The 12590-nt window shown below is 36.9% G+C and overlaps 5 protein-coding genes across 8 annotated transcripts; 4 read left to right on the top strand and 1 right to left on the bottom strand.

Moving 5' to 3' along the window:
• Window positions 1-93: 93 nt before the first annotated feature.
• LOC124221476 (uncharacterized) lies at window positions 94-1791 on the top strand. Its single transcript, XM_046631548.2, has 5 exons — window positions 94-334; window positions 591-856; window positions 980-1178; window positions 1319-1417; window positions 1503-1791. Exons 1-5 carry the CDS (start codon window positions 268-270, stop codon window positions 1625-1627), a joined length of 756 nt encoding a protein of 251 aa, XP_046487504.1. The 5' UTR covers window positions 94-267; the 3' UTR covers window positions 1628-1791.
• Window positions 1792-3471: 1680 nt separating this feature from the next.
• LOC124217755 (uncharacterized oxidoreductase YtbE-like) lies at window positions 3472-6106 on the top strand. Its single transcript, XM_046623782.2, has 8 exons — window positions 3472-3651; window positions 3809-3926; window positions 4010-4183; window positions 4870-4950; window positions 5057-5164; window positions 5277-5563; window positions 5637-5838; window positions 5922-6106. Exons 1-8 carry the CDS (start codon window positions 3487-3489, stop codon window positions 6059-6061), a joined length of 1275 nt encoding a protein of 424 aa, XP_046479738.2. The 5' UTR covers window positions 3472-3486; the 3' UTR covers window positions 6062-6106.
• On the bottom strand, window positions 5106-9991 carry Rtc1 (RNA terminal phosphate cyclase 1). Of its 3 annotated transcripts, XM_046631505.2 has the most exons (8): window positions 9558-9851; window positions 9220-9459; window positions 8963-9129; window positions 8701-8875; window positions 8386-8536; window positions 8223-8327; window positions 7971-8133; window positions 5106-5127 (listed from the first exon to the last, which is right to left on the bottom strand). In XM_046631505.2, the coding sequence occupies exons 1-7, from the start codon at window positions 9697-9699 to the stop codon at window positions 7980-7982; spliced, it is 1134 nt and encodes a 377-aa protein (XP_046487461.1). In that variant the 5' UTR covers window positions 9700-9851; the 3' UTR covers window positions 5106-5127; window positions 7971-7979. The 3 variants fall into 3 exon arrangements, with proteins under 3 accessions (XP_046487461.1, XP_046487480.1, XP_046487450.1); XM_046631524.2 differs by lacking the exons at window positions 5106-5127; window positions 9558-9851 and adding an exon at window positions 9858-9991 and having other exon boundaries at window positions 7928-8133; XM_046631494.2 differs by lacking the exon at window positions 5106-5127 and having other exon boundaries at window positions 7928-8133.
• LOC124221429 (Adenosine deaminase, tRNA-specific 1) lies at window positions 6179-8788 on the top strand. The gene is made up of 3 exons (XM_046631441.2): window positions 6179-6870; window positions 6990-7238; window positions 7551-8788. Exons 1-3 carry the CDS (start codon window positions 6179-6181, stop codon window positions 7837-7839), a joined length of 1230 nt encoding a protein of 409 aa, XP_046487397.1. The 3' UTR covers window positions 7840-8788.
• A 39-nt stretch (window positions 9992-10030) lies between the features above and the next one.
• On the top strand, window positions 10031-12421 carry LOC124221484 (B-cell receptor-associated protein 31). 2 transcript variants are annotated; one of them, XM_046631553.2, is made up of 3 exons: window positions 10031-10185; window positions 11006-11320; window positions 11470-12421. In XM_046631553.2, exons 2-3 carry the CDS (start codon window positions 11053-11055, stop codon window positions 11895-11897), a joined length of 696 nt encoding a protein of 231 aa, XP_046487509.1. In that variant the 5' UTR covers window positions 10031-10185; window positions 11006-11052; the 3' UTR covers window positions 11898-12421. The 2 variants fall into 2 exon arrangements, with proteins under 2 accessions (XP_046487509.1, XP_046487517.1); XM_046631561.2 differs by lacking the exon at window positions 10031-10185 and adding an exon at window positions 10353-10544.
• Window positions 12422-12590: the final 169 nt, after the last annotated feature.

Genomic DNA, 12590 nt, shown 5'->3' with positions numbered 1-12590 from the left:
ACAAATTCGGGACGCATGATGCGACCCAAGTACGTTTAAACTCTTCGACGTCCCAGAATTCCGTGAGTACCCTGAAGGTAGCGCTGCAGCAGCGACGCTTGTGCGGCAAAGGATTTTGGAATGCCCTCAGATTTCAAACGATTTCAAACATAACCCGTACTCCATAGACAACTAACACATTCTGTAAACGTTGAAACGAGTACGCAAAGAATATCTGGAATCTAACGTAGATTCGTAACTGAAAAATAACTGAGGCACCCAAAGAAAATGGCAGGTATATTTGACTTGTTTGGAAAGACCGACGATCCTATTCAGCGTGCTCCAATCATGCCAGGTGAGCAGAAATAATTGATCAGGTTATGTGTTTTCACCTTTGCGCGGTCTGCAGTCACTCGATTTTAAAATGAAAGCTCAACATTTACAAATTCTGCATGCAAGAGTCGTTGATTATGCAATATGGGAATGAAAAAGGCATCTGACCTCGCTGCCACGGTAAACAGGCACCAGATAAACGAATTGAATGACATTTCGGGAATGTAATATCGGTCGATTCACGTGATTTAATTTCATCGTTGAATTTATGTGAATAGAGCACGGGAGAGCATCCAAGCAACGTAATCATCTGGAAGGTCCGGTTGCCACGCCTGTAAAATTGTTCGGAACCAACAACGGATGTAAACCCAAAGGATTATCGATGCGCTCCTACTCTGACCTCAACATTAATACTGCAAGTTCGAAGCCCTCAATGAGTTTGAAAAATAAAAAACAAACGGAAACCTTGAAGCCGTCGGTAACTCAGATGGACTTGGATGGGAAACCTGTATCCCCTAGATCCAAAAGCCAGCAATTCCTGAAGGTGATGATTATTGATTGGTTGTAATGGAAAAACTAAAAAATTACCTTATTAACAGTTTCAAGTTATGATCTGTTCGAAATGTAATGAGTTATCAAAAATGGGAATTTTTGTCTATTCATTCAGGTTAAGGATCTGAAGCCGCTGTCAACGAAGACCTCTTCCCCAAAATCCAAATTTCTCGAAGTCAACTCTGTTGTCAAACTACATAAAAACGATGTCTTTAAAAAACCATTGACACCTACTGTTATCAAAAATACGAGATCATCCTCACAACCAGAGCCAGAAAAACTGGCTTTCTATTACGACGAAGAAGAGAACTATAGTGAGTTAGGATGAAAAGTGATTTGGTGTCTTTTAGAATGGATGAGAATGTGTCTTCTTGACTATATGAAATAAAATATTCAAGCTCTCCAATTGGTCAGATCCATTTTACAATAAACCAAAAATCTTTTTACATCGCAGTGAACACCGATGATCAACCTACTGCTCCTGATTTTGAAGAATTAGTAGCTAACTTTACTCGGTCAATTCAGACTTACGACGATGAAGGTTTTGAATCTGGTAAGACAGTATTCCATGCAAAAGTTAAAACTCATTGTTAGCCACGTCATTTGATAAATGAAATTAACAATAACTTTTTTTTCAGATCCTGAAATGTTACCTTTCCCTGTATTACCTGAGCTCAAGCTACGTGCATGTTTAAAGTCCGAACAGGAACTTGACGAAGACTCGCTAAGTCTTCCAGATATTTCAGACAATGACGAATTTTAATGAGAGCTGAAAATATTTCGATACCTGGACATTATCGACAAGTTATTGTTCACTATGAGAATCGAAGGCAACTAAATACTTGTATTCGCTGCAAACCGGATTTTTCATTGATTTATCTGGGTAAAAATAAAATGAAGGATTGGTCGTACCAGTCTGATCAATTATTTGTGGATTATCGCTTTAATTTTCAGTTTTTTCATGCCAAAGACATTTTTTAGCCACTACTAGTTTCCCAGCTCTTGAATTTCTAATTGATTTAATAATAATTATCATTATTTATAATAAAATTGTATCTTTATCTATGTAAATTTTTTGTATTTTTAAAAATAAACCTATGTCATCATTTTGATAACTCGGAGCTTGTAAGCAATTTGCTTGATACTTTAGTTACCTATGTGTGTCTATGGTTACCAACATCAAACTACAAACATTTGCCATACTTGCATGCACGGATTAAATATAAAGGTGATACCTATTGAACACCACAAATAACTCAAACCGATAAATCTAACCAAAGATGACAGACAACCAGCCATTAATCCTGGTAGCTGGCGTCATGGAGGACCAGGTGTTCTCCCATGTGTGCTATGTTGCTAGTCATTTATCCCAAACACTACCGAATTTTAGATTTGAAAGGATTTGTAAGCAATGCGAAGAATGGGAAGTACGAATTCAAACCCAATGGCATTCTTTGTACAAAATCAATGGACAAATCTGTTTGCATGTAGCCGTGGTTGGAGAAAATTTGCAAAACACGGGGCTGGTCACACGAAAATTCACCTCTTGTATGGCGTAAATTCGGAAAATCTGCAGACAACTACGCCTATATAGGTGACGCAACTCAATTCTGGGAATTTATTCGTGAATACTACGGTATTGAGTCCCAGCTTAGTAAGGATGAACTGAACACGTTGGGGCAAGATTGCAGTCAGGTACATCTATTTCAGGATAAAGTATTTAGCTTTCGTTGGGAATGATGAATGACATTCGTATGTTGTCTAGGAAGCAGAAATAAGGGCACGTAAGAATACGTTGATTGCAGGAAATTCAAAGCTACGTGTTTCAATATTTGGATCAGACCGACAACTGTGTGAAAACCTGGCAATTGACTTATGTGCAATTGAAATATTGCATCTTGCGAAGGAGATAGTTGTCAAACTGTACAATCCCCCTGTGCCTAGTACAAGACTGAAAGATGAAATTAGAGAAATCGAAACACCCTGCAAAAGCTCACCTGCTATCAAAATTGTGCAATCATTGAGTATTGCTTTGGCTGACTGCGACATACTTATTATATTAAATGAAATACCAATGTGAGTTTATAAAATAAGTTATGATTTATAATCAAGTGTGAGGCTACATATAAATTGAATAATTATTGTAAAAGTCAATATGCATCGATTATAAAATTAAAAGTAACTAGTAAGATAATTTGTATTTCTGCCACTGTTATGCCATAAAACTTATATAGTTTTTCAGGGAAAGTGGAGAAGCAATAGATTATTGGTTAAATCGTAATGGATCATCCATGCTTGACTTAGCAAGGCAAATAAATGATTTTGCCCCAGATTGCATGAAAGTGGTATTTTGTTCAGCTGGACCGAATTGTCTCAATGCCGGATTACTTGCCTCTACAGTTACAAACTTGGATGCAAATAATATTGTCGTTGTGAGTAGTCACCTGGGATTTGAAATTTTGTGTGAAACGGCGAATTTGGTTGATGTAGCATTAGAAGAAATGGGATGCCCTCCAGTTTGGGGTTTTATAGGCAAGTCACCGTTGCAGACAAATATTCATTTACGAGTGCAGTTAAACATTACTTATAGAAAATTTTGCAGGCATAAACCATTTTGTCGACATGCACAATACTATTCAGAGACACGAAATTTATAGACCCAATAACCGAGCATTAAAATCTCGTAACGGTACAACCTTGCCACTGGGTGCGAGGCACCAAGAGTTAAGTTCAATATTCTACATGGTACATGACAAGGACCCTGATGTCACTCTACTTGAGCATAAAGTAATACATTCAAAGTAATCTATGCCTAAATAGATGTATATTTACATAAAATTCATTTAAAATAACAAACGGAAACTGATTCTGAAATTACATTATCAAAAAATATGTATTTCGAGGTCTAAATCAAATATTCATGAGCTGCTCTGAAATTCATCAGGTTTCGCTGGCAGGTGACTCTCAAAAATGCATAGCGATCTGTGATCTTCTCAGACTTTGGTACAACAAAAACAACAATGTGGAGGATGAAATTATTTCTTTAGGAATATGCTCGGACGGTTAGTACAAAGGAAAAGATTGTTGCACTCCTATTGAATATCGCCATTGGCCATGCCCACCTGTTGATTAACTATGCCCATAGGAACATTTGGCATTCCAAAGGGAATATTTTTCTCGCAACCTGTGTATTTGCAACAATTGGAGGACGACAGTCGTCGCTGGCTACCGTGCGCTGAATTTCCACAACCAGGTCATCAAAACTGGATTTTGAACAACATGATTGAAACTGCTCAAATTTTGGCAGAGAAAATAATGTGTACGAAGGTTCCATTGGCATTACCTCCGACAAGTAGTGATTAAAAAATCTCGTTCACGAATTGTCTATGATAAATAAAGCAATTTACCCAACTACCAGCCGTGGGAGGTTTACGTTGTGTATAAAAATGTATACTCCAAATCTCAAGTGTAAAATAAATCGACGATATGATATTTGATTGCTAGCAGCGATTACATACATATATCCAAGGTCGAAGCCCCCGCGTACTAAAAGATCATTGATCTGCTTTCTAACCTATAAATCCTCATGTTGCTTAGTGTCAGCAGAGTATTTGGAAATAGTTTATTCGTAATTGTCCAACCCCAGACGATTAATTCGAGTTGATCTCTTGAAGGTGAAAATTATAAATAAGTCCTTCGTATTCTCTTAACTTTAACTACAAAATGTTGAAAGCAAAAGAATATGTGAAGCTGTCAAGTGGCTACCACATGCCTCTTCTTGGACGTAAGAACAAACCAAGACTAAAAATAATGCAAATAAAAAATATCCATTGCTTGTACAACATCAATCACGGTCTGGTGATCTGTTAGTGAGGATTATCGTTCAATGTGCAGTTTCATAATTACCCTACTTTGATATGTTATAAAAACCATTCTTGGAAACCTGCAACAGACATATTTTTGCAAATCACTTCTCGCCAAATAGTTACTTGGGTTATATTTCAGTTGGAACCTACACAATAAGAGGCAGAGACCTTATCCTGGATGTTGTGGATGAAAGCCTCAAAGTAGGATTTCGATCAATCGGTGAGTAAGGCTGTCATGGCTATATTTGTATGGTTTATTATCTATATCATTTATTCTCACTGCTCCATTATATTTCTGAACAGTTATATCTTTCAATTCCACTCAGATACCGCTGCAAGATATGGAAATGAAGGTGATATAGGCGAAGCCCTAAGAATATCTCTGCCTAAATATAATCTGAAAAGAGAAGATATCTTTGTCACTACGAAACTCGGCAAGTGAACTCATATGGATCTTCGATTCAATATACTACGTGGTTTCGAGAGAATTCGACAGTTGCTTTGTACTTGAATATCAAACTTACCAACATGATTTCTCGATTGCAGCCCCGAGCGATACTGGTTGTCCAGAAAAAGTTTACAATGCTGTAAAGAATTCTCTCTCAAAATTGGGACTTACCTACTTGGATCTGTACTTGATTCATTGGCCCGGCGCTGGGGCCATCCCAGAGAATTCCACAGAGAACATTAAATTGAGAGACACAACATGGAAAGTGTTGGCAGATTTTCAAAAGCAAGGCATACTCAGATCAATTGGTGTATCCAATTACCTTGTTAAACATCTCAAAGAATTGTTAGCGAATGATTATGGTGTGAGACCTGCTGTTAATCAAGTAGGTTGAGTTTTGAACGTTGCAGTTTTAATGTGAATTTGTCCACCGGATAACCGTTGTGCTGAATTCACAGGTTGAATGTCATCCCCATTATCGTCAGGATGAACTAAGAACTTATTGTAACAAAGAAGGAATTCACGTTCAAGCTTATTCCTCTTTGGGCACAAGTAAATCTAACGAACTACTCCAAGATCCAACAGTCAACAGTATTGCCACAGAATACAAGGTATCTCCAGCTAGGGTACTATTAAGATGGGCACTGCAACAGGGTATTGGTATGTTGTCTGAACGTTTCATTCGTCTGAAATGCTTTGACTGTAATAACGTCGCCAATTGTCCATTATTTTCATTTCCATAGGAATCATACCAAAAGCTGCAAAAATGGAGCACATCAGAGATAACATCGATCTAAACTTTGTCATAAACGATCAGCACATGAAAACCTTGTCCAGCTTACCTCAAAAAAAGTATACATGGGATCCAACCAACGTCTGTTGAGTGGCAAACATGTACTCGGTATAAATGCAGAATACTTGCAATGTTTACGTATTTTTATATCATTCATACACCTAATTAAAACCTAACTGACAACTGGAGCGTAAGTTGTTGTTAATTATGAACAACCTGGCGGATAGAATTGCCCAGCTCTGCTGTGAAAAATATAATAGTTTTGGAAAAACAGGAAAACCACAAGATACAGAGTGGACAGTTCTAGCTGGAATTGTTTTGAAAGATGCACAAGAATCTTTGTCAGTTGTATCGCTGGCTACTGGCACAAAGTGTTTAAGCGGTACTGAGTTATTAGATACAAAACAATGGGAAATCGGAAGTAGGTTGAGCGATTCACATGCTGAGGTCCTAGCCCGGCGAGCGTTTCTACGCTACTTATACCATCAATTAAATTTGAGGTTGAATGACAATAATAGCGATATTTTCGAATTGGATGCAAATAAAACAATCTGTCTACGGAATAATATTTCACTTCACTATTATTGTAGTCAAACTCCTTGTGGGGATTGTTCGATATTTCCTAAGATAGTTGAGAATTGTGTGTTCGGCGTCAACGCTTCTGCACGAAAAAGAAAGCTTCATGCAAACGACGATATGGAAGTAAAAAGAGCCGTTCTTCAGGAAGATTATCAGTGTGACGAGTACGACGTGCATCGAACAGGTGCAAAATGTGTCGAAATCGACAAACAAGATTCTCGCCTGCCGGGTATTAATTATCACCTTCTTGGACCCATAAGAACAAAACCAGGACGGGGTGATCGAACGCTGAGTTTATCCTGTTCCGACAAAATTGCTAAGTAAGAACATTGGGACCAATAAATTGAATTCAAACCTGGTATTATACCATTAAAAAAACCGTAGCTGCATCTCTTTTATTTTCATTATACGTATTGTAATTGTATAATATTTGTTATAGATGGAATATTATTGGTATACAAGGGGCTCTTTTATCCAGACTAATCCCACCTGTAATAATCGACAGTTTTTGTATTGGAGGGCAATCTCCATTTTCTCTAGAAGCTATGCAACGTGGTATATGTGAAAGGTTTGCCACTAGAAGATGTCCAGTTTTCATGCAATCGGAACAAAGTTTCGTCCACAGAAAAGGAGATAACAGGGCTCGGCCTTGCCCCTCTAGCATAATATGGTGTGCAGTACCCGAAAGGTGAATACCCTTGCCTTATCTGAACATTGAGTTTTATAGTGGTCTGATTCTAAGACAACTACTCGAAATACACCTGTAGTAGATGAGTAAAGGTTTCTTAAAAATCACTATTTCACAACTGTATCGTTATTTTGAAGAGATTTTAACCGAAGAATGAGTATAATTCACCTTTCATTGCATTTCGAATAATACTAGAGTTGTGAAATAGCCATTCATTCTGGTAATGCGTAATTATATTAACATGAACTTCAATCTCGTTAAAATGGTACATAGATGATTCATGTGAAAGTAATCATTTTTCAATATAAACAGACAATTGGAGATATCTGTGGATGGTCGAAAGCAAGGCGCAACGAAGAAGAAAAAAAGAGGCAATTACTTATTAATCAGCAAGCAAGAACTTTTCAGAACATTCCTCGTAACTGTTGACAAATTCAATAGAACAACAGCCAGTGAACAAAATCACCCGAAGAAAATCACATACTATCATGCAAAGCAAAGCTCTGCAACTTATCAACAATCTTGGCGATTGTTAAAGTTACAAAGTTTTCGGGCATGGCCTGCGAAGCCATTGTACCTTCAAGACTTTGTATTAGTATAATCTGGTGTAGCATTTTGACAATTTTACAGGTTTTAGATTGTAGTAAATCAGTCTGACAGATTCGGGTGTAAAAGTATCAAGACCTCTGTTTAAATGTTTGGGCTTTATTTTAGTAAATAAAAATTACTCACACTTAAGAGCTACATGACACGGCGATTGATATTCGAATATCCTATTCCAACGCAAGTTAATAATACCAGACTTCGTTCCTTGACGATAGTTTCATCACTGCTCAACATGTCTATCTTAAAAACAACACCGAAAAAGTCTCTCAAATCCCGTAGAAATTGTATTCTGAAAATCAATAAGATATAGTCTAATGATAATCAAGCCTTTGATAATAACAATAAAGTGTTTTTTTGTACAAAATGACGTTCACTTACGCGGCTTGCGTCAATGGGCCTACGGTCATCTTTGAAATGTCTTTCTTACCAAGTGCCATAAACAGTGTTGCCATGCTTTGAAAGGCAGAATCTACACATCCACTTCTGTAAAGTAATTGTTTCCATAAAGGTGTTGATTAAATAATAACACATTTAAACTTACCTGTATATTTCATCCAAAAGATATAAGGCTGCCTTTTTACCAAGATCTTCAGGAACGCATGGTAGAGATCCGGTCTCTGTCAAGGATGAAAATGCTTCACCACTCAAAGATACTCCTGTTGTCGTTTCAGCCACTAAAGTAATTCCAAAACCTAGGGGTGAAAAATATTTATCTGGATATAACACGAATTTCAACCTCAACTGATAGAATATGTTCAAACTACATACTTTCATTGTGAATTAACTTACTGACAAAGAAAGTTGTTAACATCGATCTGTTAACTAGAAAAATTATTTTTCGTAATAATAATTTTACCTGGAGATTTACCGCTTGATGAACCTCGACTCTGATCTGTGTGAATATAAATGTCTGGAAGAAATTTTAACAGGCATCCTTTAGCAGATTCCACCATGCGATTGGCTATTGCCGGGGATACACGTATCGAACACGCTACACCTCGCACTCGTTTGACCATTCCACAATTCTGGCACTATGGCAATAAGTTTAAGGTTAGGCTCCGTGTACCGCTGGATGATTTCAAATTTATGACAGTTGTTTAAAAAAATTGTTAACCAACCTGTATCGACTTGAGGTGACGATTCACCGGACATTTAAACCATACTTCGCCACCGCCTAATGGAGCAACGCCTCTCTTAGAAATATTCAATTCCACGTCATCATCCCCCACAATGAATTGCTTAATGACAGGAATTCCGCTGGCTTTCAGTCTATCGATAGAGGGGTCTGAAGTAATCGGAAACCAATTACTTTGATAGAACGTTTGATTTTTAATATGCACATTACAGAAATGAATAAATTTTCAAAAATTCTTACCAAGAGTATTGTTGGTTATTCCTTTGATTTTGAGTCTGATCATTTTCTTACAAAAAGGGGCTAACATCATGACAGCTTCTAAATAGTAACTGATACCTCGTTCAAGACTACATTCGTGTTCCAGATCTCCTCCGACCAGTAAACCAGGAATATAAGAAATAATAGTGCCAGTCTCATTCAACTCTATTCTGGTCCCATTTGTGATTTTGTCCATGAGTCGAACGAAGTTGATTTCATATTCTGTAATAAAAACCAAAAACATAAATGTCGAACTCCATGATGAAAACTAAGGAACTGAATTGGTCAACAATCGGATCCGTCCAGTTCGAAGTTCTAACCTCTAAGGCCGGGATTGTCATCGTTGATTCGTATCCCCGTGATTCTTACGGGTTTCCCGGACAATGTTGCCAGTAGTAAACGATACCTAAAGTAATTGCATCCTTCGTACGTGAGTACGTTGTTTATAAGTTTTCCTGGCATTCTTACTCAATTATATTACTGTGATCAAGTTTCAAACAATAATCACCGTAAAGCACGTGGTGTTTATTGCGATTCCCTATACTTTTTTTCTCTTATTTATTTTATCTTCTTTTTTTCTCGTCCAGAGAACCACTGACTGATACTTGACTGATACCTACTCATTGTCAGTGAGAGAAGACCTCGTTGACCTGCGTTCCTCAAATTGAGTCAAAACAACAATCTTTGACGTCTTTCCAATATTTAGGAACGCAAACTTTCGCCAACGGCCTGGCCAATCAAAGAAGACCCTGTGTTCGTGGAAAACGAAATAGAAAAAACGTAGAAAACATAGCAACATTTACGGGGTACAACGTCACCCTGTAATTTATTTATAAACTCAGGAATATCCGTACCGCACTTTGTACTTAGCTGGACGTTACGCTGGGCGAATGAGTGGTTAGAGATTCAGGTATTGCTTGAACCGGCGTGCGACTTTCTAAAAACCACGTAAGTAGTTGAGCCATTAATCTAAAAATTTCGCTAACCAAGTGAAAATAGACGATTCAGCCATTTCATATGTAATCTTCTGCGCTAACGTGAAATTTTTTTTTATACCTTATCATCGCATTCGACAAGACAATATTCCTGTGAGATATGAGTACAAGACTCGCCTACATGTACGAGTTTCATTACGATTCAACAGTCAAATCCTTGCTCCCCGCCATCTCCTCGTTACATACATTTTTAGCCTTGCATCGACACAGAATATTTGTCAAATTCATAAATAGTATTGCGTCATAGGCTGAAGCTATCTGATCAAAGTTTGTAAAGTCGGTTGTGATTCACTTTTAAATCTTAGTATACAGGTATTGCATTTGATCTCATGTCATTACTGATTTTTTTTTTTTTTGTGACAATTCTCATTACTTTACTCACTTTTCTTGAGCCAAAGAATAATTCAGACAGTTCAAGTTTTTGGATATATTCAATAGTGTAAAATCGACTCGCATCCTCAGATACAGTATTTTGTAATAGATATCTGTAATTTGGGTAATCTTGGGTCTTTTTGGTCTTATGCTGACAGTAATCGACACTAGCAAGTCAGAAAAAAGTTACTGAATGCTTAAATAAAATGGGCTCAAGAGTTTCCCATTTTTCATTTGTAATTCATCCGTTGGTCAGTCTATCATAGTACAATAATATCTTGGATGTGACGATTTAATTTAATTCAAAATTCACCCGGGCTAGAAACGACAGACATTTAAAAACTTTTCAGTACCTGATATTAACCAAGTGTGTAATTGAAATTGTTCATTATTATTCTCAGATATATTCTTCTGAAAGATAAGAAAGCAAGAAAAAACGGTAATAAAGATGAGCTTGCAATGGACGATTATCGCTTCTTTTTTATATGTGGAAATAGCTGTTGTTCTGCTCCTCGTTTTGCCAATAGCATCCCCGAAGAGTTGGCAACGGCTTTTCAAGTCCAGATTCCTTCAGAGCTTGAGCAGTCAAGCGTCGATATACTTTTTAGTCCTGCTGGCCATTTTGGTATTATTTTTGCTAGATGCGATTCGAGAAATGCGCAAGTATTCTAACATAGAGACTGGGGAACATGTTCATTTAAATACAGAAATGCAAGGTACGAAATTTGTATACTATTATTTTTTGAAAAATGAAGTGCATCTGTGATTCAAAATTCAAAAAATGGGACTACTACTGTATGTGGGTTAATGTGTTTTCGTAGAAATAACATTCTTTGATAACGAAATACAATTGCATAAATTATAGGTAATATGCGGCTGTTTCGGGCTCAACGGAATTTTTATATTTCTGGATTTTCGCTCTTTCTGAGCCTTGTGATCCGTCGCTTGGTTACACTGATTTCGGCCCAAGCAACGCTACTGGCACAAAGTGAGGCAGCTATGCGGCAAGCAGTATCTGCCACCACCACAGCAAAATCTTTACTGGCACAGAAATCATCAGGAGAAAGTGCCCAGAATGATTCCAACGAGGCTCACGACAAAGCAGTTTCTGAGCTTAAAAATCAAATCAAAGGCTTAAATAAACAAATTTCTGAGCTCGAAGCGGAATTGCAAAAGGAAAAGAAAGACAAAGAAGCAGTCACATCGCAAGCAAAATCTCTTGTGCAGGAATATGATCGACTGAGCGAAGAACACGCCAAGTTGCAATCTAGCGGAGACAAAAAAGTGGAATAATTTTCACCATACTTCCTTTTGCGCAAAAGAGATGGTATTTGTTTGTAATTCTAGCTATAAAAATAATGTTATATTTTTATTGTAGGATTTTCAAAGCTGCATTGTTTGATTATTGAAGTTCTCAGCAAGTCTTTCTCTTATATTTATCTTTGAATGCTTGAATATTTCATGTTTGTACATAGCAACAATTACATTGTGACGGATTTAATATTGCTAATTTTTTTCTAAAATTTGGTGAGGTGCTTGAGCATTTGTAATTTCATTATGGTAAAAAGTTACGTAGAAATGAGGGCTTCTAAAGTTTTTAAATGATATACATTCGTCAGTTTAAAATATCAATCAGAGTCTAAAATTATGAATAGCATTAACCGGCTGTTGTTTATTAATTACCATTAGAGCAATTTTTAATATCGTTAAACGTATAAATGTAACGTCTATGATGTTTCCTGGTATTGTATGCATATTTTTGAACTGTTTGTATTACCTTTTATAGTTTCTTGAATACAAGAAGTATGTGAAAATTATTATCATCGATCTGATCTTCTTGCATCCCCAATTGTGATTACTCAGTACAGGAATGTTGTTCTATGATAGTGCGACAGTGAAAAAACCTACGTATGATGTGAATTCCCATAAATATAACAATATTATTGGTCACTAGAAATATTTTTACTCAAACAAAACATGTATACA

The sequence above is a fragment of the Neodiprion pinetum genome, chromosome 1, assembly GCF_021155775.2.
Source record: "Neodiprion pinetum isolate iyNeoPine1 chromosome 1, iyNeoPine1.2, whole genome shotgun sequence".
NCBI lineage: Eukaryota > Metazoa > Arthropoda > Insecta > Hymenoptera > Diprionidae > Neodiprion > Neodiprion pinetum.
The sequence above is the reverse complement of the archived record's forward strand: the minus strand, read 5'-3'. Positions and strand labels throughout refer to the sequence as shown.

What these genes read in the sequence shown, in the direction of transcription:
- LOC124221476 (XM_046631548.2), top strand. Translation starts at nt 268, where the DNA reads ATGGCAGGTATATTTGACTTGTTTGGAAAGACCGACGATCCTATTCAG. An exon ending in AAAGCCAGCAATTCCTGAAG is followed by an intron (nt 857 to 979) that starts GTGATGATTATT and finishes CTATTCATTCAG; the next exon opens with GTTAAGGATCTGAAGCCGCT. An exon ending in CGACGAAGAAGAGAACTATA is followed by an intron (nt 1,179 to 1,318) that starts GTGAGTTAGGAT and finishes TTTACATCGCAG; the next exon opens with TGAACACCGATGATCAACCT.
- LOC124217755 (XM_046623782.2), top strand. Translation starts at nt 3,487, where the DNA reads ATGCACAATACTATTCAGAGACACGAAATTTATAGACCCAATAACCGA. An exon ending in TGAGACCTGCTGTTAATCAA is followed by an intron (nt 5,564 to 5,636) that starts GTAGGTTGAGTT and finishes CTGAATTCACAG; the next exon opens with GTTGAATGTCATCCCCATTA. An exon ending in GGCACTGCAACAGGGTATTG is followed by an intron (nt 5,839 to 5,921) that starts GTATGTTGTCTG and finishes TCATTTCCATAG; the next exon opens with GAATCATACCAAAAGCTGCA.
- LOC124221429 (XM_046631441.2), top strand. Translation starts at nt 6,179, where the DNA reads ATGAACAACCTGGCGGATAGAATTGCCCAGCTCTGCTGTGAAAAATAT. An exon ending in TGTTCCGACAAAATTGCTAA is followed by an intron (nt 6,871 to 6,989) that starts GTAAGAACATTG and finishes TATTTGTTATAG; the next exon opens with ATGGAATATTATTGGTATAC. An exon ending in TGGTGTGCAGTACCCGAAAG is followed by an intron (nt 7,239 to 7,550) that starts GTGAATACCCTT and finishes CAATATAAACAG; the next exon opens with ACAATTGGAGATATCTGTGG.
- Rtc1 (XM_046631505.2), bottom strand. Translation starts at nt 9,699, where the DNA reads ATGCCAGGAAAACTTATAAACAACGTACTCACGTACGAAGGATGCAAT. An exon ending in TGACAATCCCGGCCTTAGAG is followed by an intron (nt 9,460 to 9,557) that starts GTTAGAACTTCG and finishes TTTTTATTACAG; the next exon opens with AATATGAAATCAACTTCGTT. An exon ending in GGCCCATTGACGCAAGCCGC is followed by an intron (nt 8,134 to 8,222) that starts GTAAGTGAACGT and finishes ATTGATTTTCAG; the next exon opens with AATACAATTTCTACGGGATT.
- LOC124221484 (XM_046631553.2), top strand. Translation starts at nt 11,053, where the DNA reads ATGAGCTTGCAATGGACGATTATCGCTTCTTTTTTATATGTGGAAATA. An exon ending in TTTAAATACAGAAATGCAAG is followed by an intron (nt 11,321 to 11,469) that starts GTACGAAATTTG and finishes CATAAATTATAG; the next exon opens with GTAATATGCGGCTGTTTCGG.